This window comes from Antrostomus carolinensis, unplaced genomic scaffold (genome assembly GCF_000700745.2).
Source record: "Antrostomus carolinensis isolate BGI_N321 unplaced genomic scaffold, ASM70074v2 scaffold9507, whole genome shotgun sequence".
NCBI lineage: Eukaryota > Metazoa > Chordata > Aves > Caprimulgiformes > Caprimulgidae > Antrostomus > Antrostomus carolinensis.
Window position 1 is genome coordinate 4,419 of NW_010328020.1, and position 26,541 is coordinate 30,959.

At 41.0% G+C, this 26,541-nt stretch overlaps 1 protein-coding gene across 1 annotated transcript in view; it reads left to right on the forward strand.

Annotated features, from left to right (window-relative positions):
* The window catches only part of NHSL1 (NHS like 1), a 52,612-nt gene that overhangs the window by 4,137 nt on the left and 21,934 nt on the right, over window positions 1-26,541 (forward strand). The window contains exons 3-4 of the mRNA XM_029085985.1: window positions 15,744-15,871; window positions 24,993-25,185. Of these exons, the coding sequence (XP_028941818.1) occupies window positions 15,744-15,871; window positions 24,993-25,185 (321 nt within the window). The remainder of the gene's footprint in view (window positions 1-15,743; window positions 15,872-24,992; window positions 25,186-26,541) is intronic.

The following is a 26,541-nucleotide window of genomic DNA, read 5'->3' on the forward strand; positions in this document are numbered from 1 at the left end:
TGATTTAAAAGAACTATGGCGGTTTTTTTTTGTTGAACATGACATTTCTGCTTTTTAAACGTGCTGAAAACTTTATTTTGTGTATCTGAATAGAGGAGTGTTTGGCTGCCGTATTTTATTTCTCTTGCCATTTCTCCAGTTAATTGATTTTCACCATCTCCTACTCGGTGCCTTTTGTTATCATTTAATAGGGGAGTCTTGACAGACAGTGTTATTAGCTCACACATGGCTCAGCAGATAGCCTGTGTGTCCTCTATACTTATTATTGGATTAATGCATTTGTGCAGCCCTTTAGCCTTGAAATGTTTACTGTTCCCTTGCAGGCACACTTACTAGTTCTTTACAAAAGAAAAATATTTGCCTGCTTTAGATTAAAAAGAATACTGCTTGTGGTTAGCTTTTTGTAAACTTTAACTATTCACTCTTATCTTTTTTGTTCTCTGTTTGGGACTATTATAAAAGAAAACTTCACAGGCTAAAGTGCTGCTCTGGTTTTCTTGTGTTTTGTCAGAAAGTGTCTACTGCAGTTTCGTCTTCTATTTCAGTAAGTTTATATCTGATATATTTGTGTGAAACTGAATATTATTCCAGCTTACACATCTGAAGTTATTTCAGTCTGCTGGGATTTTTCTCTAGAGCTGCAGCTCTTTATAAAACAAAAGCTATTAAGCACTACTAGAGCTTACCAATTAGCCATTTGTGTTAAATAAACTGGCTTGTGCGCGTGATGTAGGACTCCTTGGGAACCAAGTGAATTTCAGTTTCTTGCTTTCAGGGTAGGACCTGAGAGAGAGAAGAAACTGTGATGCCTTCACCAGACCTGAAGGTGCTGACATAGTCAACAAAGCTCTGCTATTTCATTTATAATTATTTATTTATTTTACCAAAAAACTTTCCCTAGGCCACGTTTATTCCTTAAGAGCAGTTTTAAAATCACTCCTAGATGTGCACATGCCTGTAGCTGTCCTCAGTAGCTGCAGCCTGAATTCAACACCATTTTCAGTATTTCATTCTTTTCTGTAGGGGCTCTGAGTAGGAGGAGAGGCACTGACTAAAGTTTTATCACTTTTACTGTGCTGCTGCTTCTACCAGCACTGTGAAATCAGGAGGACACCGGTGCTTCTGACCACATTTGGAGGATTGGGTTAGAAGTTGGGTAGCTACAGCCAAGTTTCATTCAGTGTAAAAGTGCTGTTGAAATTGTGATGTGATTGTGACAACTCCCGAACTGCTTTTCCACCTGCTGCTTTAGAAAAGGCAGTTTTCCAAAGCTTCTTAATGGGTAGGAAGTAAATTCAGTGCTGCGTGATTATAGCATAGAAGACCTTGAGGAAAAGTAGTCTCATGAGAAACACCATTGGGCTGCCATGGGAACTTTAATTCTGCATTTCTTGGCCTCGTGATGAACCTTGCATTTTGACATCTTCTTGGTGTTTCAGATACATTGGTTGAGGTGAAGTGTGGGACAGTAGAACGGCTGTATGTGACCTGACACTGTGCCTGGGTGGTGGGGAATGAACAATGTTGGGTGACAAGGTGCACCATACTCTGTACAGGAGACCATGGAATGAATCCTCATGTTCTCCAAAAAGTGTTTGCACAAACTGGAAAGGAATAGAACAAAAGCAAGATTTTATTTTTTTTTCTTTATGGTAACAGTAGAGAAATACTTGGATTTGGTAATGGGGGAAACTTCCTCACAGTAGGGGTACTGAAGCACTGATAAATTTTGGGGGCTATGAAATCTTTGGAGGCTTTTATGAATAGGTGAGAAACAAATTATTTCTGAGTAGTGTTTGTATACTTGCTTCTACCTTTAGAGAAGATTGGGAAGGAAGAGATAACCTCTGGTGGTCCCCTCTAACCTGATAATGTGGTCCTGAGGGCTAAACCAGTAGCTATAGTTTGGACCATTAAAACACACCTGTGTGAACGTTTTCCAGTCCTGTTCGTGTTCAGCTTATGAGATCTGATGCTGCTGGTATATAGCAGCTTGATAGCAGACTATTAATTTGTTATTGCGTTCTTTGCTGCCCCAGTGAATGGAAAAGTAAGTATAAAACTTAGGTAACCAATACCAATTAACACATTGAGCACAACAGTCATTTAAACCATCTGTAAAGATACTGAATGTATAAAATCTTCAAAAATAATTAAAGCAAGGCATTGGTATTCCTTTCCATCAAGGTGTTTTCACTCATCTAATACTAACCAGATGAAATCCTGGCTTGCTTTTAAGATAATGCAAGGTCAAACCTATTTATTCTGGTACAATTTTAACAGCTCAGCAAATTTTTGACAACATGGATCTAGCTGAAAAATCTTGTGAAATAGATAGGAAGCTGTGTGTTGTCTAGAATAAACTTCTAAGCACCACTTAAGGAGCAGAAAGCTATTATCACTGCTTATTCTTAAATTGATTTAAGAGTAAAAAGTTACAGATAGAGAGATTAAAATGTGTGACATCTAACCTGTCTTGAGAGAGATCAAGTACTTTGGTGACCTGCATAGCTTTATAGGAAGCAATGTTGTATATGGAGGAGAAGGAGATTTTTCCTTATTTTTTGTGCAGTGTGTTATTTTACTTTGTGTATTATATATTGCAATGTCCACTGCTTAGTGAACTGTGGAAGTAGATGCAGCATGTGATAGTAGATACTGCAGGGGGAGATTTTTTAGATTTTTGTATCTATAAACTAGACTTTAACACTTTTGAAATCAAAGGAAAATACTGTGCTTTTCCTTCATGAAGCTACTTTTGAGTATAACTGGTGAGATCTTGCATTCAAATTTGTTCATAATTGTGGTAGAGTTATTTAGCCTTCTTTTGGCATGCAGGTGCTTTGGTGCCACCTGAAGTTTTTAAAAACATTTTTTTCCAGTAATCTGAATTAGAAAATGAAGCACCTGGGAAGTTTGTTATGCAGAGTAGAGCTGTTCTCAAGAACTGAAGTGGCTTTATGTAACTTTTATTAAAATCTAAAGTTGTCATTGACTAAAATCAGTGGCTTGAACATGTTAAACCCAGGCTGTGATACTGCATTTTAAATTAAAGTTCTCAGTGGTGTAATCTGGTGACTAGAGCAGAAAAGCAAATTCGACTGCACTTCAGAATCATGATACTATTGAAATGTGACTTAAGCATTTGCAAAATGATGCAGTTCTTTGGTTGTGGTGGAAGATCCCGTTATTTTAAGTGTTTTTTCTGCACTGGTTAAATCAGGCTCTCCCTTTCTCTGGGGAAGCAGACAGGACCTTGGAATGCCTGGTGGAGCAGATAGAGTGACCCACTGGATGTCAGACTTGTGTTATACAAGGAGCTTGTTCCCTTACCCTCGGGGCTGAGCTGCTCTAACTGGCCTTTCCTGACCTGAGAGCCTGTCTGAAGTGGCCTCTTCCTCATGTTTTTATGGTCACCTTAAGAAAGGTGTTTTCCAGTGTACAGACGTTCTGGTGGAAACAGTACTGACCCTTGGAGAGTCTTGTGTGACGCTGTGCTTCACATCACTTTTTCCTCCTAGAGAGTCATGAAGATGGGTGATGAAGAAGATGGGTAGGGAGGAAGAGCTGAGGCCTTGCATGGCATCAGGATCCCCAAATCAATCCTACCTCCTTGCACTGCACGCTCTGCTCCAAGGCTGAAGAACTACTTGACTTGTTTAGTCCCATGTTGGCAATATCTACTGAGTGGCTGGACCAGCTCCGAGTCTGTTCTGGACAGTGGCAGATCTATGAGTTTAACATTGTTCAGAGTAGCATTAGATTTTTTTTTTAAGGCAGACCATTATCTGTGCTGGAGGGGCAAGTGCCACATAACTACAGTGCTTCCTACAGCTTTTTTGCTTCCTGAAGCCAAGAGGTTGAGCAGGTATTTCACCAGAGTCTAGAGAGTAGCACCATAAAACAGCCTCCATCCCTGACAACGGTGCATTGACAGATCTGTCTTGTTGCTCTGCAGCAGGGTTGTGTTTAAAGGACCATTGTCTGAAGAAGTCCCAAAAGTACAGTGGTTTTCAGCTGGGAGCACAGATACAACAGCAGTAGTATATAGCAATGATACAAATATTTGGGTAAGAAAAGTAAATGGAGACTAATCCTCATTTTACTGACTGTCTTGTAATCTAAAAATGCCAAGGGATGAGGCATGAAGCACAAAGAGGTGAAGGAGACACAGCACTGCTGTGGTGTCGCTTTGCTTAACTGCTTGGAGCGTGTTGTAAGTGTGCTCGTCTGCCTCTGGACAGGTTTGCAGCATTAACTGTGTGTTCACAGGTGTTGGTCCAGTGTCCTAAAAGGAAAGTCTAAAGTAATCTGGAATGCACTGACCTCAGATAATCTTGAAAACTATGATGAAGGAACAGGAAAAGTTTTCCTGTCACACACCTGAGCTCTCTTTGCTTCTGTATTTTTTAAACTATCCTATAATTCTCCCTCAAATGTGGGTATAAGTCAGCTGGAGTGATGGGAGGCAGAGAAGGGATTATATAGCTGGATTTCCAAGGGGCAGTTATCTTCCAGTTCCTGCAATTAGCAGTACAGAGTACTTTTGATTTAAAAAAAGAAAAAGTGGGGGAGGACAAGCTCCCTTGTGGTGTGTTGTCACTTGTCCATGAGCTGGGAGACAACAGGCGTAAAGGGAAGGGATGAAATGCTAGGCAATGCTAGGTTTATGGTTGGACTGGGTGATCATAATGTTTTTTTCCAACCAAACTACTCTATGATTCTATGAAATAACCGTGTTAATGTTAAAGGGCAAAGACAGCCAGATGGAAATGATACCAGGCTGTCAGGAGATAGCCAGCTCCTGAAGGGTCTTGTGGGCTCGCTCTCTGCACAGTTAAAAGTTGCAGAGGAGGGACTATATCTTGTTGCGTGCTGCTGGTTACTGCCTTGGCTGGCTGGCCTTCCCAACGGATGAGAAGGTGTCAGATATGTACTGGGGAGGTGTACCTGTCCATATGCTGACTTTCACACTCCTTTTCAGACCCTAGCTGCGGAGACTTCCTGTGCAACTGCCTGTACTTTGGGCCTCTCTTCCCCCAGGGTGATTGTGTTGATTCAAGCTATGTACATGATATAGAGCTCATTGTTCCAATGTCTGCGATGATTCATTTATTATCTCATCTTCAGAAGAGCTGGATTTGGCTGACTGTAGCTTCTGTTTAGCTTTGTTGGCCAAATTCAAGGAATGTATTTAAGCAGCAGTGATTGAAACACTTGATTTGTTTTCCAGAAGACATCTGGTTAGCATTGTCAAATAAAACCGGATTTAAGTAGTTACTCATAAAGCCTCTATTGTGTCTTGCTGCAAGACCCTCCAGACAGGTATGTGTTTCGCCTTTGTTTTCTCAGTGCATCTGCCAGATCACTGTTCAGATGAGCAATATTAGGGTCAGCCCTATTAGTCGATAATCCTGCTGAGAAGATTATGGACTTAAAATAATCTTATGTTTCATTAAAGAGTTGCAAAATAGGAGGGAACCACTTCATATTAACAATAGCTCTGGTTCAGGTTCAGAGAGATGTCAAGATGTGAGCTCCCTACCAACTGGAAACTTTAATGAAGGAAAAGACCATTAAAGGATAGGGGCAGACCATATGTTCCAGAAAGGCCTTGGAGCTGTAAAATAAAAAATTAGAAATAATCTTATTTCTTGTTATTTTAGTTTCAGTAGTGAAGTTAGTACCAGAGGTTCTGCCTGTGTTTCCTGCCCTTTTTACTGTTCCTGAATTAATTCATAGTACATATGCTGATGGTTTTGGCCAAGTTCCATACTCCGACTGCCCTTTCTAATAAGGAATTTTAAAAAGTGAGTATTCAGATGAAACTAAGCAGAATTTGACCGGGAGCCTACACTGCATGTGTTTGAAAGCTGCTCTTGTGCTGAAAAATTGAGCTACTTGGAAGCATTTAGGTTCCCTATTTTTAGGTTAGTTATATAGCGCAGTGCTGAGTGTAAAAACATACAGGGTGGTTATATGTAAATTGATTGTGTGATATACATGATAGCAATTCCAGTGAAAGGGTTAAAAGAAGACAAAAAAATGTTTCAAAATAATACTAATGATAGTATTTTTTTCTTAAAGCAGATTAATACATTTTCTTAATATTTTATGGTACAAGTCAGACTCAGTAGGAAGATTTAGCGGAAAGATTATTGAATCTCTCCCCATTTCAGATCTGTGCCTTTAGTGGAGAGGACAAATTTGAGCTGTTACAGTCTGTGGTGTAGCTGTTTCAGTGCTGGGTGAAGCAACTTTCATCACAAGGAACACCAGTCTGCTGGTTGTTTCCCTTTTTGCTTTTCTTCATCCTTCCTTTCTTGGATTGGGGTGTTGTATGTGCTTGTTTGCAGCTTTTTAGGTAGCTTTAAGTTTAACATTAAGTGTCCTAGGAGAAAGAAACAAAAACAAACAATAAAAACTCCATTTTTTTATATATTAGCTGCAATCAGTTGTCTAAGAAAAAACAAATATCCATAAAAATGCTAGAGAAAAAGGGTAAAGAGTGATTTTAATGCCAGCATCAAATATGCAAAATGAAGCAAATAAACTGTTAAATTTAAGACATCTTGTCACCACTAAATGTAGTCTTATAACACACTTGCATAAATTTAAATTAACTCAAGACAAACAGTGATAATTATTTTGAGCACTCCCCAGTGACAGGTTGTTAACAGATATGATTTGTAATGGCTGATGCATTTTGGTGCCATTAGAAAGGTTTTGTGTATGGCTGAATCATGCAGATTACCTGGGGAAATAAGGGTGGGATTAAATGAATTTGTTTTTTAGAAGCTTCAAGAAAAGAAAGGAATGATCGACGTGTTTCCATTGACCTAACACAGTTAAAGGTATCTTCACATTGCAGAGTTCCTTTTAGTTTGGATCCTTCTTAAAAGACTTGCATCTGATTTGGACCCTTGAAAATAAGTCCAGCTGCGTCCTTGCTTTACTTTAACGTTGCACCTCCATTGCACTGCTGCATGCGTTACCCACCCTCACGCTACTACAAGCATCTGTGTGGCTGAGCCCTGAGGCAGCTTGGAGAAGGAAGTCTGGAAGGGTGAGCTTCCCAGCATGGCTGAGCGTCCAGCTGCCGCGTCAGGACGCCCTTCCCAACAAGGCAGTGAGCACTTGTGCGTTGGAGGGAACAGAGCTAATATCAGTACATACAGCCGCTTTCAGTAAGATTTCTCTGCAGTATCCATTCAACAGACTCCTCCATGGCAGAGGCCCACAGCCCTCTGTTAGGGTTCCCTGCATCCTGTGGAGCCCGAGACACCTTTGTTTCTGGGAAACTGCTCAGCATCTGTCTTTAAAGCTACCTGTGTGGCTGGGCTTGGCTCCTTATTCAGGAGAGGGAACACACAGTCAGAAAAAAGTCTGATAGACCTTTCTTGTTACTCATCAATAAGAAAGCCTTGCAGTAAATGTTAAGTTTTGCTGATGAGTTAAAAACTTGTCATTTCAAACAGCACTTACTTGTGGAAGTGGGTTGGGTACCAGTGTTCACCATCTCCAGGCTTGTCTTACACTTTTCTCTATGTACTGATAAAAAAAGATCTAGAAATAGTGATATAAAATGGCAGCTTGGGGGAAGAGAGGGGAATAATAGGGAAGGTAGCTGAATTGGCAAAGGCTGGTGTTAGCCAAAGCTTCAGAAGTGTTTTCAGCTGGGCTGCCACGGTACTGCATCTGTTGAAATTCCTGAGCCATTAAAACGGGAGTCTGAACAAAACAGCGCACTGGATATATCACAGCTGAAGTTTGGGAACTTGCTTTGCAGTCAGCATTGGTTACACTTCGGTTGTTACACAAGTACATCATTGCTGTGGCTTTACAACATGTTTTAAAGCTTTGATATAGAAGCACTCCCTGTGATAGTCAAGTTCTGCAGATGATATGGGGATTTATACGTTTAAGGGAAATGGGATTTGATCCAAGCTGAATGAATTTTTGTGAGGAATAAAAAGTGGTAGAGGCAAGCTGTCTGCATCATATTTAGATCCAGGGACAAAAATAGATGCTGTATGGCAATTAAATTGAGCTGCTTTTCAAAAAGTCATATTTAGCATGAGATATTTGTCAAAAACAAGATTGTCTTTGTACAGCTCTGCTTTTGTACAGCCTTTTTCATCTATACAAAGAGAACTGTGTGTTCCTATCCCCAGTTCACAAATAAGGGACTCGAAAAAAGGCACAGGGTGAAAGGCAGTAGTAGAGAGACCTTTGAACTAGGGCGTCTTGTTTTAATTACCGTTCCAGGCATAATCATTCTCAACAAGCTCTTTATCTTGAAAAGTTACCTCCCTGAAATTTCCTGGTTAACTGCATAGTCCAGAGTTACCCTGGTCTTATCCGTGTCCTACTGCATCGCTGCAAGCAAATGAGGAGGCAGCTGAGCCCTTTGGAGAGGTCCCAGTTTGGTAGGTGTGCTCAGGGCATGTCTCAGTACACACTGGTGTGACCCATCCCACACAAGAACCTGTCTGTGGCTGTTACATCTCAGATGCCAACCTTTTTGCCTAGTGTTTAGAGCACACTATTAGGAAGTTGGAGATTTAGCCTGTGCTCACTCCATCTTTAAATAATTTAAATTTGTATCTACATGCAAAATACTTTCTTAACTTGCAGCACTTTATTTTAAGCAACTTAAAAGCACATAATAAAAAGCACATAATCCTCAGAAGTAGAGATGTTGAAATCCCTGTTACATTTTTCCCCTCATGAGAGGGATGCCTGCAGCATTGGATATGGCATTGGTCATTACTCATTTGATAAGGGTGAGAGTTAAGGCACCTCAGGTTCCTCCTTAGTTGGCTTTTTTCTGAGGTGCCTTTCTGTATACCCATGTGCTGCAGGCAGAGTATGGATACCTGCTTGGACTCTGCATTTGGGAAGTACATACGTGAAATTTAGATTGTCATGTCTGTCTGTAGATACAAGTTCTTGACTGGATCTAATCCAAAGTGATTTGCCCTGGTGCGGCAATGCCGGGTGGGGAATCCAGGTCTTCTGACACCCACATGTGTCTGCCACCAACCCATGAGGTCTTAGTTGTCTCAGCTCAACTGGAAAAACAAATTCAAAATATGCATGAAGTAAATTAAAATATTATGCAGTTATTTTTCATCTTTGAAACATTAGGTTCTTCTAAAACACAAAGCTGTGATATAGTACATATTGTGATTGTTCAAGTGCAGTGTGGCCTTATAAAGTAATGGGTCATTTTTAAAAGTTTGCTTTTACGAGACAAATGTATGTTGTCCTACAGTCTGTCTGGTTTTAGGTGAAATTTTAAAAAGCTACTTTTAAGACAGTGTTTGTAGTTGTGACTTAGGGAGGAATGTGGTTTGCAGGTATTTACAGAAAAAGGGGTTGACTACAATGTTTAAAGATACATATATATATATATATAAAGAAAAAAAATTCTGTAATATGTAAAGAAAAAAAAATTCTGACCTCAGGCAGTAGAGCAGTTTTCCAGTGATACCTGCAGTGAATGTATAAATGTGTTTCAATATACTAGTCAGCAGATTTATTTCTGTAGTTGACAGTTTAGCTGACTCTAGCAGTTGATAGCTTCTCTCTACTACAAAAAAAGTAAAGAAAAAAAGGAAAAAAATCCCACTCTACAAGTTACAACAGGAAAGGCTCTGCCAAGAAGTCACCCTGACTTTAGCTGACATTATTTTTCAAACATGCAGATGCAGCTGTCAGCTCATCACTTGTCCCTTCTTGCTGACATGGAGACAGCAGGGGGTGGTGCACGGCCAAGCGAAGGGTGTGCTGGTCTTTCCCCTTTCTCCCTCTGCACCAGGGGTTTCTGTTTGGGCGGCTTTGGGCAGCACCTCTGCTCCTCCGAGAAACTGCCCCTGCTCTGGCTGGCGTTTTCCACTCGGGTTTTAGCAATTGGTCTCAAGCTCTGCATGCTGCTCTTGGGTACCAGGCTAATTCAGGTGCTTCTGGGACATTGTCATTCTGTCTTTTATACAGTGGGGTGGGTAGTTATTCCAAGCAAGTCAGAGCTATTTAGATGTCTCAATAACCTTGATGCCAATTTTCTAAGTTTATACTTGTGAATATTGTGTTACTTTAATTCTCAGCACAGTGGTATCTTTACTGGTTACTAATAAATACTTAGAAACACAGACAAGTGGATTTTTCATATTAAACTCTTTATAACATGCTTACAAGAGTGTGTCTGAACGTATGTGTGGATGTAGATAGCTGCAGAGCTTAAGGCCTGATCCTGTGATGACCATGTGAGCAGTGTTCACTTACATGAGTAATCTCATTAGGGCTAATTTAGTGAACAATGGCTGCACGTTCAGGACTGAAGTGTGGAAGAGTGGTGCAGGCTCGGGGCAGACAGCTGTGGCTCTACCCTGCTGCTGGGGCCACACCTTTGGGGGACATTCCCAGGCTCAGATGGGGTCCAGCCCTGAATATCAGCACCTGGAGCCTTTCTCCCTGCAGCCAGGTCAATACAGGACACCCCAAACTCGGCAGAGAAAGTAACAGTTTTGTGAAGAAGCCCATGAAAAATTACACCTAGTCTTGTACAGTTTCTTTACAATTAAAAAATAAATATGGAAAACTTCTGAAAATGCCTGTGAATCCATCTCCCTCTGACCAGTTCTGCTGCTGTAAGGGCGATGCATTTTCCTTCATATAAACTTTAAAGATATTGTGACTAGTTTTAGTGGTAGGAAGCTCAGCAGGCACAAAATGTTACCAAAGTCAGTTAAAGGAGAGGGAAGGAGCAGATGCATCCAGTCCCCTCCCAGCAAACCCAGCCTTCCTGGAGTTGTGGAGAAGTGGGGTTGTATAGGTCTGACTAAGCAGGCAAGGTAAACATTAATCCTGGTTTTCCACCATAATACCATGTCAGCTGCATTACTGAGGGACGAGTGCTGTGCTTTCCATTCGCTCTACTGATTTGTGGCTCAAATTATCATGTAAGGGTATGGTTTCCAGTTGCTGGAAGAGCAGTAAATCACCTCTGCATGCAAGACTTGCTCCTCTGTGTTACCAGCTCAGGGTCAAATGCAATTGTGTGCAGGTCTCCTACAAAATTAAGAGGTCTGGGCTGAGAGGCCTTGGAGGTGTTATCATACATTTGGCCTGAGTGCCTGTCGCAGGGGCCATAACGTCAAGTTATTCACAGCAGCAGTGAATTTGGTGCTTATGCCTCTGGTGCAGAATCACACTCGGCTCGGTTGAGCCCTCACTCTCAGTGTGGTGCTGCTGGTACCTGCACGTTCCCTGGCTTGCTTAGCATGAGGGAAGGGAGCAGGGAAGGGTGATGTGCTCACCTGCTATCAGTGAGAAGCACATCCCCAGCAGGCTTCTGCCTGATGCCAGGATTTAGCAAACCCTGCAGTAATCATAGAATCACAGAATGGTTTGGGTTGGAAGGGACCTTAAAGATCATCTAGTTCCAACCCCCCTGCCATCAGCAGGGACACCTTCCACTAGACCAGGTTGCTCAAAGCCTCATCCAACCTGGCCTTGAACACTTCCAGGGAGGGGACATCCACAACTTCTCTGGGCAACCTGTTCCAGTGTCTCACCACCCTCACAGTCAAAAATTTCTTCCTAATATCTAATCTAAACCTACTCTCCTGCAGTTTAAACCCATTTCCCCTAGTTTTGTTATTAACTGCCCTTAGAAAAAGTCCCTCCCCAGCTTTCTTGTAGCCCCTTCAGGTACTGGAAGGCCACTATAAGATCTCCCTGGAGCCTTCTCTTCTCCAGGCTGAACAGCCCCAACTCTCTCAGCCTGTCCTCATGGGAGAGGTGCTCCAGCCCTCTGATCATCCTCATGGCCCTCCTCTGGACTCACTCCAGTAGGTCCATGTCCTTCTTATGTTGGGGGCCTCAGAACTGGACACCGTACTCCAGGTGGAGTCTCCAAAATGCTGAGCAGATGTACAAGTGGTTGGGTATATGGCAGGGACTCAGACATTATGCCATTGGGCACTGACAGCTTTAGCACATTTTGTTCCATCGTGCATCTTCTGAGCATCATATCTACCCTGTTCTAATAGCTGTGAAGATGATGGGGAGGGAGCCTTTAAAAGTTTTTTGACCATGTTTCCCCGCATGCTTAACTAAAACCACCCTGTGAACAACAAAACTCAATCTTGAGCAAAATTTCCTTCTATGGGAAGCGTTTGACTTGTACCACATAAATGGGGATAAATTTTATTATAATCTGACTACAGTAATTTTTAAGCAACATTTATAATATAGAGGGCATTTTGAAATTTAATGTGTCACTAGTATAGGAGGAGGACAAGAACTGATCTATGGTTTTCCCTAGCCAGAAAAGCATTTGCAGGGCAGCAGTAGATGATGGGCAGCGCCCCTGCACACTCGGCCCCAGAAGCAGTCCAAGGATCTTCAGGGAAGGTAGTTCCAGCCTTCGTGCTGTGGCACCACCCAGTGCAGCCACCGATGGCAGTTGCCAAGGCAGTGGCTCTTTCCTGGTCCTCCCGGGCAAATGGTCAGTGTTTGTGTAAATAAAACTGGCTCATCTGGGGCACAATAATATTACTGCACAGTTCAGATCAGATATATGCAAGTTTATGACTTTGAGCTTGCTCTGCACAGCTCAGATTTGCTGCAGATTTGAACTGGCAGGCGTATCCTCAGGAATGTGTGAGTGTGTCCTGCCTGATGCAGTCTGCTGGGGTTTGCCCTGGCAGTTCTTAGGCAGAAATATGGAAAGGTTGTGCATATTTTTGTATGTTGGATAATGTGGGTGATGACAGCCCTGCCGCTGGGTCCAACCAAGAGCATGTATGTCCTTGGCTTAGCTAGCGCTAAGGTATTGTCACGTTCTTAAAACCAAAGATGATTAATAACTGGAATTGGCTATATTCTTCTGTTACCTACTCAGCTTTCAGTTGCTGAAATAACTTGCATAACTGTAAGAATGTTTTCACTCAGTGTATAGTGTTCTACTCTGTTTGGGGTTGTGGGAATAGGACATGGTATTGCTCCTCTGGGGAAAAAGGAAACATGTCTGGAGTCTTTCCTAGATTAAGTATTTCTAACTTCTTCCTGGATATATTTTACAGAAATAAAAACCACATTTATCTGAAAAATACAAACCTGGTTGCTTACAGAAGACCATGTGCACCTTTAATAATAGTGATGAGTTGGGGGCATGTCCCAGCTAGAACAATTTTAAAACAGTATTTTCAACCCTCAGTCTGGCAGCGACAGTAGCTTCAGTTAGATGCAGTGATTGACCTTGTGTTGCACTTGCAGCCTGTTGCAATGTGAAGTAAAAGGTACCTGCCTCAAACCTTGGCTGAGGTTTGTTGGCCTCGGGTGCTGTCCACAGTGTGTTTCCTGCTGTGCTGCAAAATGTGCTGTGACAGTAAACAAATAGAATAGCTGTTCTTGGGGACAAATCACCTTTCCATTGGTGTGGTTTATTTACCTGTAGGTTTGTAGCAGTTCTCTTGGCTTCTACAGCAATATTGCTGCAATAGCTTCTGATGTTACATGTGATTTTATATTTTGGACAAATGGAGGTTGTGAGCGGCCAGTTATTTATTGTCGGTTCACTTGAACTTGCAGTGGACGTGAGACCTTCATCATTGACTTCCTTAAATTTTTGGAGCTCTTCTGGGCTTCATGAAGTGCACAATTCATCATTTTCATCTCCTTGGTTAGGAGAATAAATAAGGTCAAGCAATTAATATCAGAGGGTGCATCTATCACGCTCCATAAGAGCCCGTCACCCCTGAGGCGTGCCGTGATGCCTGATGTCGGAGAGTCATAGAAGTAGCCAGCCAGGACCCTGGGCTGGGAGGAAAAACAACTGCATTCTTATGTACCCCTTAGGTTGTTATCTCCATGTTTGTTTGTGGTGATTAGCGATTGATCTAAAGGTAAAACTTGCAGTGTCTAAGTTGACAGCTTAGTGTGTTAACCCACACTACAAGTTGATGCAAATCTCTGGGCTGTCTTGTTCCACCGAAGCCAGCTCATCCTTGTTGATTTATAGCTCAAGCTGACAAACAGCCCATCAGGGTGCTCACGTTTGCAAGTGTTATGTGCTGGATCTGGCTGGATCCAGTGCCAGACTTGGAAGGGTGGTGGAGGAATTTGTTTTACTGTGGTTGCTGGCAGTCATTTTCCACCCCCCTGAAGTACAGCAGCTGTTTGCCAGATGTGTGCAGTGTCAGCCTGCTCACACCTGCAAAACAGTTAAACAGGGTTACCAACCCTCTGTCCCTGAGCTGTAGCAATCGATCTGCATCTCAAAACCCACCACCACCACCACCACCCTGGGTCCCTGAATTGAGAGAGAAGTGCTGAGTTCATGCCATACTGCCCATTTTGACCCCATATGGAAACATGTGATAGGCCAGGATGTACGTCTGACTCTGAAGGAGATGGCTAGTTGTCAAACTGTAAGCTTGCCTTCTCAATGTGCAGATACAGGGGAGTCTTCAGTGATTAAGTCCTCGTAGAGCCGTGGTTGCTCTAGATCAGTTAACTTATCAGCACAGAGCCCTCCAGACCTCAGTCACAGAAGCATCTGAATATAGCAGGGGAAATGTGTGCTGGAGTTGCAAATTGTAACTCTATTTTATCATTTGCCAGACAAAAGCCTCTTTAAAACCTTGCCCTCAATATAAATATTGAGTGTTTTAAATTTTAAGGGGTATTAAAAAGATCAAGGTAGGGAGACATGTTACAATCACAGAAAGTCTTTCTCCAGCAAGTGATGATTAAAACACTTTGTCATGATAATGCCTGTGTTTTGTGCAGAAATTCCCGTTCCTTAGACAGAAGTGTACTAAATACTTAATTTTCTTTTTGCTTTCTTCATCTTTCAACAGATTTAGATATCTGTCTCTGGAAATGTAAAGCTAACAGTTTGACTGGGCTGATGACTTTGGTTGCCGCATCTTGAACATTTAATTTTTCCTTATGCTCTGGCGTCTGTTATTCTTTAGCTCAATCACACTGAATATCAATTAGGAGGCGGGAAGATGATTGTGGAAAACTTGGGTGAGGGGGATGAGATGCTCACGGGGATTTTGTCCGTTTTGAGTGGGGATGCATGTTTGCTCTGAATTCTTTCTGAACTTTGGAAACTCTTCAATATTCAACTACACGTGCTCTGCAGTGACTTGAGATTATGAGATGCCCGTGGTTTGCGTTTCTCTCTCCAAAATCACAATAAATGGTCTCTTCCGTGGGCAGGAAGACAAGACAAGTGGTCAGTGCCAGAGTTCTTTAGCAGATGGTGCTTGAGTAGTGAGCAACATCATCATTTCAAGTGTAAGGCACATAATGGATGTCTACCGGCCTGGCAAATGAGACCCCTGGTGTTACTCACATGCTTCTGTCTCCCATCCTGCAAGATGCTGCCATCTGTCAAGACACCAAGCCAGGCCTCACTTTAATAAATAAATAAATCAATTTCCCTCTTCCTTCCAAAGCTTTTGCCATCCCTGGGTTAAATAAAGGCCAAGTGTACATACACTGTGTGTGGGCATATCTATATACTACTTGTGAGAGAGGGGAAAATGTAGATACAAATATAAGAAATGTGCCTTTGGGTTCTGTTACTCGGGACAGACAATGCTAATGCATGGTAAACAGTTTCAGGAAGATACTGTGTACTTCTGCAAGTGCACTGTCCACCAAGTGTGACCAATAATGGTGCTTGTCATTAATTAATCTCCTCTTTCTTTGTGTTTCGGCAGAGTGTGACAAGCTGCGGCGGGATGGCTACCGGAGCTCGCAGTATTACTCTCAGGGCCCCACCTTCTCCTCGTCCTCCAGTGCAATCTGTGGGAGTAGCCAGGATGATTACGAAGAAATTGAACAAAAGGTAATGGTGGGGGGGCAAAGTGCTGGAAAGAATATAGGCCTGGTGCAGTCTAATTGCCTGCCACAACATTGTTCAAATAAGGTGGGGTTTTTAGAAGATCGTAAAGATGTTTATTCCTTTGCATTACAGGGATATTAGGTCATCTGATTTCTGTAGTCTCTTAAAAAATCCCAGTTTTACCCACGCATTATATAAAGTTCCCATTGGCAAAATAAAGGTGTGAAAGCCAGAAGCAGCTTGGATACCTTCTAGAGAGAAGACACCAGCAAGTGTAACTGCTTTGAATCTGTTAAGGGTTTACATTCAAGTAACAGGGGGAGCTATTAACCAGCCATCAGTGTACTCACTGTAACAGCAAAGTGTGCACACTTTGAATTGCTAATACGGGCAGTTTTATTAGGTAGAGGCTTTGTCCCAGTGCATCACAACTGTTTGCATAAAGGCATCCAGAAGAATAAAAGATTGCCCATCAAGTTGGGTTTATCAGCTTTCTTTCAGTTTGCTTCATGGTTTTATATGCCCACATCTCAAACTCCATGTATGCTTAGTTTAGAATCTAGAAATTGATTAAACAAATAAAGAGAGAAAGAGAAGGGACAGTTGAGTAAAAATCATCAAGACATATTGTTACATATACATCAATTTATATACGCTTCAATTCAGAACTAGTAAGTTACATCAGTGTTCTAAAGAAGAAAATAAATTTTGCTCCTTTGTCACTGCCTTACCCTGTTGTGCCTGTGGGCTCTGAAGGGGAAGCCAACTTTGGTGCTGTGGGAAAGGGCATTACTGCTGGGGTGGACAGCAAGATGCACTGGAGCCTGGCTGTCCAAACCTGAAATGCTGGAGCTCCTAGGATTTTCAAGATAGATAATTCTAGAATAATTTGCCACAGAGGATATCTTTGACGGTAATGCAGTTTAGTTTCTTTGAATTGTTACTAAACTGTATGTGCCTCTGTAGCATGGACTAAATAACTCTGTCTCTATACAAAGTGTGCAGATCCTGACAGCTCCCTTTAAGGGTACAGTGTTTTCAGTTCTGTCCTCCATGGTTTTTAATCACGTAATAAAAGGTGTTGTGGAATATGTACAGTCTCTCATCCAGGTGGTGATTGCATTATATCTGTGTTTTGGCAGGGAATGTTAGAGCATCTTGTTTAGCTGTGTGTGGTATGTACTGGCAGTGAGCAGAGAATGTAAAGCACATTCATACTGTGGAATGCATTATAAATGATAATTTGCCAAACCTTACTGAAATCCGTGGAATTAAGATATTGTTTGTTGCTATTAATATTACTGCATATGTACACATACATATATGTTATCAACTGGTCTTAGCCAATGCTGTGCAGCATATGAGCATCTGCACATGTAAAACTAATCCAAAGTTTAAAAAATAGAAATACACTTTGGTTTTTTTTTAACAGTTTGGATGAGAGCATATAAGCATGGGTGAGGTCTCTTAGAGACTAAGAGCTGTCATCCTTATCTTGGTTAAGGGTTTGCGGTGTGTTAACCTAATATATTCCTAATAATTTCTGTGCATTCTGAAAAATATTAATGTACTAATTATGCTTCAAGGATAGGATAGCATTTCCATTTCAAATTGGAATAGTTTCCTTTAAATATTTTTAGCTGAAAGGATGATTCAGAGCTGTGGAGAAAGATAGTTGCCAAATTGACAGTCTTGGATATTACTGATTATCTCAGAACCTTAACCTTAACCATGCTGCTCTTATTTGCAGCTCAGAAAGGCATTAACCCTAATATAAAAGGTAGCATGATTCTGCTTTCATATTGTGCAACTGAGTGTTAGTGTTGTCCTTTGACCAAGGTCCTTTTTTAATTGACATTTTTGTAATGGCCTAAAATTTTACTCTTTTTCTAAAGGAACACTTACCACAACAGATCTCTGAAATTGAATTATAATCTCACTGGTACAGCGCCAAGTGATTCTAATAAGTGTTATGCCTTAAGCGAGTCGTATTTCAGCTGTCAGAAGAGTTCTTCAGTGACAGTGTGGAACTGGGGTCACCAAAATGCCGTGATTCAAAATGTGAACTCCTCAGCACCAGATGAAAGCTTTGTAGCTTTGTTGTCTTTTCAAAGCAAAAAAGCCAACATTTAAATTCTGTACATGCAGTACTTAATAGCTGAAATTGGAGAACAGCAGAATAATGACGGATGGATGAATAGCTATTTACTGTTGGGAAATTGGCTTCTAAGTTAACATAATTGCCAAGTTGCAGGAAAGCTATGTTTTGCTGCATGCTGATTTCACAAAGGAAACCAACTTTCCCTACTTTCTTTAATCTGCTTTTTAAAAAAATGTAGCCAGGTACTCTGGTTGTCTGTTTTTACTGGAGACATAATATAAAACCATGGCTAGGTGATGTGGGAGGAGACACCAATCCATAAACATTCTCAGGCTTTGTGGAGGTGGGTGTCTGTCACCAGAGGGTAGTATTCATACCACAAAGCTCATGTTTAGCAAGAATCTTAAAAAATGTCTAAGATAAGCAGAACACTTGCTATTCTCAAGGAAAACGGCTGGGGTTAAGCAGGCAAGATGGCCCAAGTCAAAAACAAGGAAACAAAATTAGAAAACACAGAAAGCTGAAGTCCTTGAGTGGTAGTTGATACGAAATGAAGTTCTTGGAACTACCCTTTTACTCTTAGCGTGGATTCTTACAAGTTATGTTAATGGAGCACAGGCCAAGCTGCACTGCAGTACTGATCCTGATTGAGTCTGTTGGAGATTAAATTTGTTTATCTGGATTTTACATCTCAGTACTGTGACCAGTGTCCTTCTTTCTCATCTCTTACATACCAATGTTGGTGATGTGACTTGGGAGCTATTCCTGTCCTTCAGTATTGCTCTGTTTCCCTATTGTGAAAGATATATTGATATATAGATAATAAATTTGTCACTTCCAGACTCTGGTTCCCCTTATGTTCTGAAATGTATACATTGTATATATTAAATGTATTTGTCTTTTGTGTGGGGGTTTTTTCTCATTCTTTTTTCTTTCCCTTTTTATCTCTCATCCTCTCCGTTTCTTTTGTCTCGCTCAACAGTCTAGTCTGTTAGACTGCATCTCTCAGTCTTGCGTTAGCACCTGCTGTAACTTGGTTCCCTGGAGCAAAAAGGTACCTTGCCCACGAGTGGGACCATCCAGCTGCCGTATCTGCAGCTTGATGTTACTTGTAGCGTTTAGCCTATATGCAATCTTACTCTGCTCTTAGCCTTTAGTCATTACCTGCTTCTGTTTTCTGTTTAAAAATTTAAAAAATGACAACTGCTTCAGAGAAGAATTTCATGCCAGGTTTGTTTCCTTTATTTTTCCTTGTTACTCCCTTTTGCCTGCTATCCAATATCCTCTATTTACTTGAGTCACTGAAATTTTTAAATTCCTTTTTGTCTGTTAACATTTGCCTCCTTTGAAACCCCTCCCCCAGTGAACACTCTATTTTATTTAATTGGCTGCTTCATTGGTTTTTAATTAGCCAAAGAAAAGCTTTACTAATTTGGAGTTGTGGGGTTTTTTTTTCATTATGAATGTCAGCTACAGGGAGCACTTGCTCCCGGGCATACAATATATCATGTCTTTATTCCATCTATGAAAATGTATGCAAAAAAACTCATGGTATTTTTCCCCAGGTCCTGTCATTTGGTTTATGAACTTTACCTTGTCTGTTAAGCTTTGGGTGAAGAAACATTTATTTTGCTTTTTCATGGGGAGCAGAAAGTGTATTTTTGCCACTGTATTTGGCCAAACTGTTAGTCATCTTTTCAATATCTGCAAGTGACTGTTTAGTATCCTACATGAAAACAAATGCATTAACTCTATCGGCTTGAGGGACTTGAGGAGCTCTAATCCAAAATTTTGCTTGGTGTTAAGAGGGGCTAAAGAGGTTGGGCAGTCCAGTTTGGAGGTGGGAACGCCTGCCAGCCCTCTGGCATGGGCTTTGGCAGAACTGGAGATACTTCTAGGTGGTGGTGCCCTCAGCTGGTCTCCCTGCCCCTCTGCTGCAATTGCATGGGGATACTCTTGTAATCAGTAGTGGTATTTATGCTACTTCACGTGTTTTTGAAAATACTGCTCAATTTACTGAGGTGGAGCAGCAATGCAAAGTGTAAAATGCCAAAGCATAAAGAAATGAGCACAGAAATTATCTCTTTGAACAAACAAAAGAGGGTAATTCTTCATTCACTGCATACTCACACTGTGCAATTGCTGCAGGAATTACAGATGCTGGAAGTTTACACGGGTGCAGGAAGCAACTGGGTAGATTTTTGGGGAGGGGGAGGACTCCATCCAATGCTGAGATTCAGGGACAGGTATCCATCCACTGCATGCATCTTCTAATTTAACTGCATCTGTATATCACTGGCCATTATCAAAAGGCAGATACTAGGTGGGTTTTTAGAGCTCTGATCTGATGCAGTATGACTGCTCTCATGTTATTAATCCTATTGCAACAGAGTAGAGGAAGAAGAAAGGAGTTTTCCTGCAGTGCTGATTAAGGTGATAACTTGCTTTATGGTCAGTAATTTCTGCTGACAACAACAAAAAAATCCCTTCCTTAATGAGACAGTGAAGGTTATGAAGGATTTAGTAGGATAGCAGAGTTGACTCGTGCAACTGCAGATCTGTGTGTAGAAGTAATAAAAGGGAATATTCTACCAAAATATGAGTAGCTAGACTGGGGGCCTTGGTCTGGAGGACACCAAGTTGAGCAGGACATGAGTAATTCAACTTAAGCGTAATTTCATATATATTTGTAACGTGGCAGTGTTCTGTAACACAGTATGAAACCCTATGGGTTGAAGCAGGCACATAAAGTGACATTTTTGGCCAAGAAATAGGGATTTAAAGATTTGGGGGCTGTTTTTATTTCATGTTATTATGTCTTGATCCCTTTGCATTTAGTGAAAGGGCAGTTGAAGCCATCAACCCTAGTAAAAGGCTAGAGAAGAAATTGGATGTTGGGAAACAGTAATAGACAGCTGACTTGTTATGGCTCCTGTCTGCAATGCTGTATGGATTTTTCTTCTCAATTTTGTTTTTCTGAGAAATCATAATTTTAGAAATTATTGCAGTAGACATGGAAGTAAATGACGCGACTACAAGTTTGAAGTTCCTGTGCTGAAAGGTAATATTTGTATGGATTTGATTTTCCTCCTAGAGGTCCCATCTTTTCAAATAATGTAGTATAAACCACTAGAGTTTAAGGAGATTAAGAATAAACAGAGTATTTAGACAGAGCATGCTGCAAGGCACACAGCATAGAATCACCTCTCAGCTGGGACCTCCCAAATAGCATGAATGTGCTGCTGTGGTAGTGAAACCCTTCTGTTGTATCTCAGTGGCTGAGTAGGCTGGGGACAGTATGGCAACAAGACAATGGCAAGGCCAAATAGCTACAGTGTATTTATAGGCCATTTCTTTCCTCTATTCTCCTTTCAACTCCCATTTGAAAGTTCATGCTTTTTTGTGGAAACACTGCAAGGTCTGAGGCTGTTGCTTTCACATCCCATCCCACCTTTCCCTCTTCCCTGGTCCATTAAGAAGGACAAAATCCAACAAATTTTCCTGAGGAGATGTGTGTGACATCAGAAATTTGGCCAGTGTAGCAATAAAGTTGTTATGAATCAGAGATGCTTTAAAAATGGGACAGGTGCTTTCTCTTCTGTGATGAACATACTTAGAATAGAATATAGTCATAACAGTTTTGCCAAGCAGATACTTAATTTCAAAGTACTGCCTAGTCCACTTATAGCAGACCTTACTTGAGAAGACCTTCCTGTTATACAGCAGCAATTCACTGCATCTTCCAGCAAGGTTCTGTGTTATAAATCTGGGGATGTTTGCTGAAAATATGGAAATCCCTATTTTCATCTTTATTATAAAGGTAAATAATTTCTAAGTGAAGAAAGCTGAAACATAAGCCTCTGTTTTCCTTTATGTGCACTAAAGCTGTGTGTGGCTTTATCATGCCCATTAAAAGTATCTTCACATTAGAAAACTCCTATACCACTGTCATTGTGAGTACTTTGGGAGAAAGAACGTAAGGAGAGACAGTCACACTTATCCAGGAACCATGGAAAGTGTATCTGCAGGTGAAACATGAACATTCTTCCTACACCCAAAGCCACTCGCAACTCTTTTACTGAATTATGTTGTAGAAATACATACCACTGTCCTGTGGAAGAAAATCATTCTTATTGACACAGTGCCTTGCCTTCAACTGTATGATTGAGTTTTCAATTGCCTTGCATTCGTTATACGCTCACTGGGCTGATTAATTTCCATCCATCTTCTTCCATCTGTCCCCATTTTTCTCAACTTTTAATTCTGCGAAATTTGTGATTATTGCTCTGCATTTTTTTTTTATATAATTAGGATTCCCCTGTAGCAGAAGCTTAATTTCTTCAGTTTTTCTATCTGTTTATATACTGTAACAGAAAAAGGGTTCTGCTTGGTATGGGTAATTTCCTTGAAAAGGAAGGGTGGCTTTGTAACCAGTATCTCTGCCACTTGACATATTGGAGTCACCCCTGGTGACTACTGTGTGACAGCTGAGACCTGGCACTACAGTGCCGTCTGAATGTGACAGGTATTGATGCTGACAGTGTCAACCAAGCAGAGTATCTGATGGTCACTGGAGCTCATCTTCACCCCACACAAACTGCAAAGCCAGGCTTCAGGTGCCTCCCTTGGTGCCTCAATTCAGGTGGAGAAAAGCTGGTTGTGGAAGGGGGAAATCGATATTTCTCTGCCTCAACCCCTGATTAGTCCTTCAAGTGCACACACACGTGCCTGCCGTGGCAGTGGGCTGCCACCCCTGTGCCCTGTTCCTTACAAATCCCTTCTCTTTTTAAACCTAATTAGGGGGAAGCATGACCTGGAGGCAGCTCTCCCTTCTGCAATAGCATTTCTCTCCCCAGTTGCCCAAGTTAATGAACGTTTTTGTAACTTTGAGTGACTTGAGGTGGGAAAACGCTTGTGTTTGTGTGTGTTATACACACATGTGCCCGCACTGTGTGTGTGTCTATAAACAGTGTGTGCACACAGACTCATAAAAAGATAAACATTCACATCATATTTTTATAGAAATGGTTTTAGAACCTTTTAAAAACAATGTGGGCCTGAAAAAATACTGGTGTCCTCCTAAAAGCTTGTATGGAAAGAATAGCTGGGGCTTTCACGGGGCTGAGTCCTTTCCTATAGAGCAGCATCCATCTGCAGCCTCTCTAGTAAAGAAATGCAAGACTGACAGAAATGGATTATTTCCCCAAAGAAAAGCTGCCATGTTTCAAAATGTGGTTCCAAACTGCAGGATGACATTAGTAATAATTTTGTTGCCTGAAATTTTTTTTGTTACCTGAAGAGATTTTACTTTTCTATTGTTTTATTTTTGTCTGGAGGTTGGTTTTATTTTTACTTTTTATTAAATAAAACGTTGGGCCCTGTCCTAAAGGGGATAGAGCCGAAGCATAATAGAATAAATAAATGGTTATTTATTTATAAACAGCAGGAACTCCTCATGGTAACAGGAAGAAAATTAAAATCAGAAATTATAAACAGTGGTTGCGGCACAGTGTCTGGACACGTCTTTTGTGTAGCACTCGGCTTCAAGAGAAAACAGATCGCTTGGGCTGAAAACCCATAATAATAATTTTTTAACAATCCATCTGTTATAAATAGCTGTGAAGTTTCTTTCCATGCCCGTGTACAGCAGAGAGGGAGTACCTACCGGGAGAGGCGGTGATCCAGTACTGACAACCCTATTTTGGGTAGTATTCTGCTCTCCAAAGGGCGAGAGGAATAAAGCCAAGGAGGGAGGAGGGCTGTAACTGTGGTCTGGTGGTAGAGAGGGAGGTCCCAAAGCAAACACCCCTGAGCAGAGGAGTCGGGAGGCTGCAGAGAGATCTCTGCTAGCGCTGCAGACTCTGTGCAACTCCTCTTCCATGGTTTTCTTCTCTTTTTTGTTTTACCTGGGAGCAGGAGGAGGCAGAGGTTGGTTTTCCTCGAGGGCTTCTGGTATTCCCTGGGGTTCCTCGTGGGCAGGAGCGGGGAGGGGAGATGGCTGCTTCTCCCGGGTGGGCTTGGAGCTTGTGACCGCCTGCTAGAAGCCCCAGTGGTGTCTTGTGCATGCCTGGAACCTCCATGTCCTTGGGGTTTGCTGTGGACTATTACTGTCCTCTGTCAGTAAAAAGCTACATTATGGCTTTCTCTGACAAGGACCTTGTAATGAAAACAGATTTGCTGCTCGCAAGGAAATGGCATTTTTGGCTTGTAACTTTGTCTGGTGGAAGGATTTGAACAAGCTGTTGCAGCCTATTTTTCTGGTGCAGGTTTTTGGTTTGTTGGTTGTTTTGGGTTTTTTTGTTTGTTTTGTTTTGGGTTTTTTTAAGTGCAACACCCATCATGGAGGTAAAATCTGCCTCTTTGGTAAGGAACAATTTTTAAAATTACCATTCCATGGCTACTAATATTAGTTAACTGCTTCATCCTTGAAAAATGGGAAAAAATGAACCCCTTGATTGTGGCATGAGTTTTTCCAAGGCCAAAGCAAAGTTATTCTTGCTGCCTCACTGGTCTGCAGCTGATGGTTTTGTAGAGTGCATTGTCTGGTTCTTTTACTGAGCTCTCTCAAAATATTTTTTTTTCATAACAGGCTTCTTGTTGAGACCTTGTGCATCCTTACAACCTAGTACAGCCAGAGCAAAGCAGTGCTCAAATCTCATCTTCCTAATAGGGCACTGGGAGGGGTTAATCACTGCAGGGACAAGGTCAGTGTGTAAGATAATTAGTTACCAGGTTTTGCTCTGCTCAAGACCACTCTTTCTTTCTCAGTGGTATAAATTCCTTAGACTGATCAGATGTGTTGGATAAATACAATCCAGGTGTTTTGTTGTGGGTCATTTGTTGTGGGTTGGGTTTTTTAAAAATCATTCTTTATGTAGGTCAAAGTGTGAGACTGGTGAGGGTATATTTTGCTTCACAAGCAGTTGTGCTGACTGTGGCAGCAATACTTTAGTAATACCATAGTCTTACTCTTTTTAAAAAAACCAAAACAACTTACATTGTTGCATATATTTCTGTTTTTAGTGTCCCGTCTCTTCCCCAGAAGAAGAAAAGCTTATTACCATCAAAAGGCCTAAAACTCCAGTTCCAAATGAGTTATCAGATATCAACACCCAAACCAACTGGACTAAGTCACTCCCACTGCCAACTCCAGAAGAGAAAATGCGACAACAAGCACAGGCAGTCCAAACAGATGTGGTTCCTATTAATGTGACTGGTAGGCTTTTAATTTCAGTAATTACATTACACTGATGAGGGAGGGAAGGGATGAAAGGGGATCTGTACAGTTGGATAGTATTTCGACACTCATATATTTGATGCACGAATTTTCAATTATTTATTGCACTTTTCTGTGAAAACTGTTTTATTTTTGATAGTCCATCTCCAAACTTAATGAGAAAACCTCAAAATTCCTTAAAGTGATCGTTAATTGCGATAGTCTATACAACGTCGCCTTGAAATGGGATTAGATGTTTGCGAAATACAAGCAGAGGAGGATTGATAAGTAGCAGTGTTTTGCTGTGGACTGCACTGGAGATGTGTAATGGAAAATAATGTTTTATGCAATGCTAATGATATTTCAGGATTTTTCTTCTAGAAATTTTGTGTAAAGAAGGTTATCAGGGACTTATATATTCCAAAGACTAAATGTTACAAAATTCAAGGAAAAGAACTCTCAGGTCTCATTTTCATAAGCAACAAGAGGTTTAGGTGTCAAGGAGAGTAGGGTAAGAACAGCAAAAGTTAATGGGGCTGTGTCTTCAAGCAAGACCTTTGGTAAGACACTCCACTTATGTGGCAGTAGTCCACATTTTCTTGTTATGAACTGTGTATTAACTCTTCACTTTGAAAGTGCTCTCTGGCTTTACAGTTACAGAACTCCCACTCTGTAGAAGTTAAATTACATTAAAACCTAATGCTGAATAGATACTTTGTTGTGTGTAAATAGAATTTCTGTGAAAGATTGAATTATCACTTCAATTTAATAATCTCTCTTTTTCTGCACAGTATCAAGATTGTCTGTTATTAGTTAATTGATATAACTGACTGTTTGCCTGCCAAAACCAGGATGATATTCAATAACCAATTTATTTCAAATGCCACATGGTGCTCTCTGGCTCCATGCTCTCTCTTAACAATCCATAGCTTGCAATGTTTGCTTTTGTTTTGAAAGTAAATTAGTTGTTCCCTTTCCCAATGTGACTACCAATAATCTTTTAACATATTTTTATAAACTAGTATTTTAAATAGTACTATTTAATACTATGTAAATATTTAAATAGTATAGGAGCAGTACTTCTGTGACAAACATCAGAGAGCTCTGAGAAATCAACAAGAAATGTTTCCTTAAATAAACAGCAGAAAATATTTGAAATAAGTAGCATGAAGACAACAGAAAGTTATGAACGGTTCAGGTCTGGAAAATTAATAGAAGGAAAACAAGTGCAGTGCTTACTAGACCAGTTGGCATTATCTGAGGAATGTAGGATACAGGTGCAGAAGGCCGAGTTATGGGAACAACAGATAATCTGACATAATCGATAAGCTTGAGCAGGGTTTAGATATCGCAACA